Raw genomic sequence first — 5549 nt, forward strand, 5'->3', positions numbered from 1 at the left:
GCTTAGTGCTTAAGAGGTCTTCAAAATTGTACCATTGTTAGTTTGGGTCAGATTAAAAATTGAATACTTGAGACCATGCCATGACTGTAGGAACCTGTTACTATGTTTTTGCTGAGGATGTTACAGTGAATCTGTGAAGGAGACAGAGGGAGCAGGGGAGATGGAGTCACAAGAGCATCGGGCAACACCTGCCAACTGGCTGAAGAGCCACACTGGGCAGGACTGCAGGCCGCCACCTCTGACACAGGCCAGGACTAGGTGACCAACCTCTGTCACAAAGTGCTGGTAAGTAGTTTATTTAGAAATGGCTATGAATACTACTCTTATGAATAAGCACAAATAATCACATTGCTGATTAGTTGTATAAAACTTAACATCACTGTATTTCCTTTTTAAAAAATTTCTTCTTAAATAAACCAGACCAAGATAATCACTATATGGTAAGACTATTAGCTCGCTAATCCATAGAAAGAATATTTTCAGTGCATTTGTTGGTGAGTCCAAACAGCCTGTCAGAACTCTGACCCAAGCTCAATGCAGAGAAGGGCTCAGTACAATCTACTTCTAAGGAAGAAGAGATGTGTCGTCTCTGGCTTACACCATCATGGCCCAAATCATGAGGTTCTGAAAGATATTCAGGTATAAAGTGTTTGTAAATCATAGTGGGTTTTTTGGTGGAATATTATGATCATTTAATTTTAAAATCTATCCTAAAATAGGTTTTATTGGCAGAAAACAACTAGAAGGTATGTAAAAGGAAAAAACCACTGGAGTCTTTGGGGGAAAAAACAGTTGTCAAACTATGCATGATAGGCTGTTTCTGCTAATATCAATTCTTGTTTCATTGGTTTTGCTATCTGATTGCAAGAACACTTGGTATAGTTTACTAAGTGGAAAAGTTCAATAATCTAAGAACTTTGTACATTGAAATGCATGTATTCATAATTGACCATAACACTTCAAAATACGTTCCCTCGTGATAATTTTTAATAGTTAGCTTCTAAAATGTCTTTGAGCATTTTCTTGAAATAAATGGTAATAAAAATGATGAGTAAATAAATCTTACCTTGTCCAATCTACTTGTAAAACAGTTCTTGAATGACAGGCAAACTGGAGAAGATTTAGAATAGAGAAGCAGACGGCAGTGGTCGAAATGAGAGATGACAAACACATTTCAGTAAATTAGTTGTAGGAAGGAAAGGAAAAGCCAGAGTTTAGAAATATGATAAAGGACGAAACAGTAAAATTTGAAGTTGAGAAGATAAGAGTGAGGAATGAAAGAAAACTTCAAAATAACAACCGTATAAGCAATTTATGATGTTTTTCAGGTGATAATATAAATGGAAGAAACTTTCTATAGAAAAACATTTACTGTAAGAGCCACCCACAATTTCTTGAACAAAAACCACTTATTGGAAAAAGGAAACACAAATGCAAGTTGATTAAGCAATAGAATAAAACCACTTCAGAAATGTATTTAACTACATGATCCCAGACATTTTCCAAAGCTCAATGCAATGTGTTCTTTAAAAATTGGTACAGTGTTATATCATTAATTCTATGTCTAATAATCTACTGGTGTGTTACTCATTTTATCTAAAATGGATTAATATTCATAAGTACCTGGAAAAGGGTCTGGCACATATTTAGTGCTATGTAAATATTTGTTAAAGAAAATCTTTGATCATCTGTCAAAAATTGAGTATTAAGATCAAATCTGACTGGTTGAATATACAGTCCTTGTTGGTCTTATGAGTAAAATCTTTTATTCTCTGTGTCCTACTAAATATAGCAAAAAATCCTTTCTGGCAAACAAAGCCATTCATATTCTAGCTCATGCCTACCTTTCCAGCTTTGGTAAAAGACGGCCCCCAATGAGACACAGTGTCCTTGCTCTCACATAGTGTAGTCACTCCCACTCCAGTCATCAGCCTCTAACCCCAAATCTGGGCTACCCTGTGATTCACTTTGAACCACATAATGTGGTGTGACACTCCGCCAGTTCTAAGTCTCAACCTGAAGAAGTCTGGCAGCTTTCAGTTTGGGGATCCATGCAAAGAAATCAGCTACATGGTATCACCACATGGGGAAGGAGGAGAAGGAGAGAGTGAAGTAGACCAAAAGCTCACAACAGTAAAACAGGGGAGCGCATGCCTCTTGAAAAGGGCAGCCACTATTTCGACACAACTGACAGCTACCACTTTTCATAAGAACCTAGAAATCTGAATTTTTATGATATCTGATCAATGGCAACTGATTATGATTGTTAAGAAACATGGCCTGCCCCTCCCAAAAGGTCAGCCTGTTTTGTGCTCTTTTCTCTGTGGCCTGCAGCAACCTTATGTTTTCTGCCCCTTGGTTTTAACTTCCATATCTATGCTAATGACACTCATATCTATATCTCCAATCCTGGCCTCTCCATAGAGTTCCAGATCCATGTATACAATTGCCTGCTGTATACTGTCACCTAGATGTGACACAAATACCTCAAACTGGTTAGGTCCCAACTGATAGTCATCTGTCCTCTGAAGCTTGCTTTTGAATCTATATTCTCCAACTCAATGGACCATGTCACTACCCACCTACAGGTCCAAGCAAGGATCCTAGCAGGCATGGTGATTCTCCTCTGTATTGTATACCCTATAGCAAGATGACAAAAAAGCTTACTGATTCCTAAAGATCTCCTGAATTCGTTCTTGTCTTCTGCATTCTCATTGATAAGCCTAGTTTAGATTCTCATTTCTTCTCTAGACTATTACAACAGTATCTTAATTGTTCTCCTAAGCAAAACATCTCTAACTACTTTACTTTCTATACCAATACAAGACTGGCTTTGGGAGAGATACATCTCATTCACTCCTCCACTAAAAAGTTCCTTCCAATGGCATAAATGAGAAACGTGGCTCCTGAAGATCTAGTCTCACCCTTCTTCTCTCGCTTCCTTCTCTTTATGCTCCAGAGCAAGGTGTGTTACTTGCAGTTCCCCAAATTCAATGGTATCATTTCTTAGTACTTAGGATTTCAGGCTCCCTCTGTTTGGAAGGTCCTTCTCCTACTTATACTTCAAAATACAGAACAGCTACTGCAACCTCTCTGCTGCTTTTCTAATCTAACCCCACCGAAAGATAGTATTACTCACCTCTATGTAACATACATGTCTGTTTGCATGTTGCCAAAACAAAGAAATCATTCTACAGAAATTGACTTGGTCCCAGAAACTGAATTCAAAATCATTTTAAGTCTCCTGTTCTATAACTTATTTTACAAATATCCAAAATAAACCATTGGGTCTCAATGTCATTCAAGTATTTATAAAAGTTGTCAAATTGAAATGTCTTAAATTCCTTTATGCTCACCATAAAAGAGATATATGTATAATTATATTTTGAGCAGGTATTTTAAAGCTTTACTCACCCAAAGGTTGGTCAGCTGTTTGCTCTTTATTATCTATAAGAAAATAAAAATGCAAAGAAATAAGGTGTTATTATCCATTATGATACAATTATCTCCAGGGTTAGAGATACAGTGGGGCCTTGACTTACGAGTGTCCCCACTAACGAGTTTTTTGAGATACGAGCCGTCTCTCGGCCGATTTTTTGCTTTGAGCTGTGAGCTAAAATTCGGGTTACGAGCCAGCTTCAGATGCCCCACCGCTAGTTGGCGCAGCGAACGTCACAGTGAACGCCACAACATATTAATGGCATTTCAAAATATCAACAGTGGCATTAAAAGACAGAATATGGTTTCTAATAGCTAACTTATGATTTTTAAGATTCCCAGATTTTTTTTTGTATAAGTTGTTGGGTTCAGTTTGTTATCATTTTGTTGAGGATTTAAAAATATATATATATTTTATTGATTTTTTACAGAGAGGAAGAGAGAGGAATAGAGAGTTAGAAACATCGATGAGAGAGAAACATCAATTCAGCTGCCTCTTGCACACTCCCTACTGGGTATGTGCCCGCAACCAAGGTACATGCCCTTGACCAGAATCGAACCTGTGACCCTTGAGTCCTCAGGCCAACGCTCTATCCACTGAGCCAAACCAGTTAGGGCCAGAGTCCTCACTCTTACTCTGCCTGTCATCTCAGTTAATGCTTTCCCTTTGGCTGAACTTGTTTAGAAATCTATTCTGATTAAAATTGGCAAAGAGCCTAGTTGGTGTGGCTCAGTGGTTGAATGTCAACCTATGAACTAGAAGATCACGTTTCAATTCCCAGTCAGGGCACATGCCTGGGTTGTGGGCTTGATTCCCAGGGTGGGGGTGCAGGAGGCAGCCAATCAATGATTCTCTCTCATCATTGATGTTTCTCTCTCTCTCTCTCTCCCTTTCTCTTTGAAATCAATAAGAAAATAATTGGCTGAAGAAGGATGAATATTCCTGCCAACAGTCAATTTCTTAATGGTTACTGACGAACTACTTATTTATGTAATACACTAGAGGACCAGTGCACAAAAATTTGTGCACTCGGGGGACAGGGTTCCCTCAGCCTGGTCTGTGCCCTTTCGCAATTTGGGACCCCTTGGGGGATGTCCACCTGCTGGCTTAGGCCTGCTCCTTGGGAGATTGGGCCTAAGCTGGCAGTCAGACATCCCTCTGGCAGCCCGGGAGCCCTCGGGGGATGTCCATTTGCCAGCAAGGAGCAGGCCTAAGCTGCAGTCGGACATCCTAAGTGCTGCTGAGGAGGCGGGAGAGTCTCCCGCTACCACTGCTGTGCTGGCAGCTGGCAGCCTGGCTTGTGGCTGAGCAGAGTTCCCCCTGTGGGAGTGCACTGACCACCAGGGGCAGCTCCTGCATTGAGCGTCTGCCCCCTGGTGGTAAGTGTGTGTCATAGTGACCAGTCATTCCCAGTTGTTCTGCTGTTAGGGTCAATTTGCATATTACCCTATTATTATATAGGATAGAGGCCTGGTGCACAGGTGGGGGCTGGCTGGTTTGCCCTGAAGGGGGTCCCAGATCAGGGTGGGAGTCCCACTGGGGTGCCTGGCCAGCCTGGGTGAGGGGCTGAGGGCTGTTTTCAGGCTGGTCACAGCCCCTTCAGGGGGGGGGGCCCTACTGAGGTGCCTGGCCAGCCTGGGGGAGGGGCTGAGGGCCGTTTTCAGGCTGGTCACAGCCCCTTCAGGGGGGGGGGCCCTACTGAGGTGCCTGGCCAGCCTGGGGGAGGGGCTGAGGGCCGTTTTCAGGCTGGTCACAGCCCCTTCAGGGGGGGGGGCCCTACTGAGGTGCCTGGCCAGCCTGGGTGAGGGCTTGATGGCCATTTTTAGGCTGGCCACGGCTGTGGGCTGGAAGCAGGTATCTGGGATTTATTTAACTTCTATAATTGAAACATTGTAGCCTTAAGCCGAGCCCAGGCAACCAAGGCTCCCAGCCCCTCCCTGAGCTGAGGCCATGCAGGCTGGAAGCAGATATCTGGGATTTATTTATCTTCTATAATTGAAACTTTGTAGCCTTGAGCGGAGCTCAGGGCCAGCCAGGCCAGGTGGGAAACTTGGCTTCTTCCATCACCAGGAGCAATGCAAGCCTCCTGCTCGCTCTAGTTCTGTGGCTG

At 42.5% G+C, this 5549-nt stretch overlaps 1 protein-coding gene across 1 annotated transcript in view; it reads right to left on the minus strand.

Moving 5' to 3' along the window:
- The window catches only part of MALT1 (MALT1 paracaspase), a 52195-nt gene that overhangs the window by 15889 nt on the left and 30757 nt on the right, over nt 1–5549 (minus strand). The window contains exons 8-9 of the mRNA XM_015564501.1: nt 4994–5005; nt 3415–3447 (exon numbers count right to left, since the gene is read on the minus strand). Of these exons, the coding sequence (XP_015419987.1) occupies nt 3415–3447; nt 4994–5005 (45 nt within the window). The remainder of the gene's footprint in view (nt 1–3414; nt 3448–4993; nt 5006–5549) is intronic.

Source organism: Myotis davidii, unplaced genomic scaffold, assembly GCF_000327345.1.
Source record: "Myotis davidii unplaced genomic scaffold, ASM32734v1 scaffold38, whole genome shotgun sequence".
NCBI lineage: Eukaryota > Metazoa > Chordata > Mammalia > Chiroptera > Vespertilionidae > Myotis > Myotis davidii.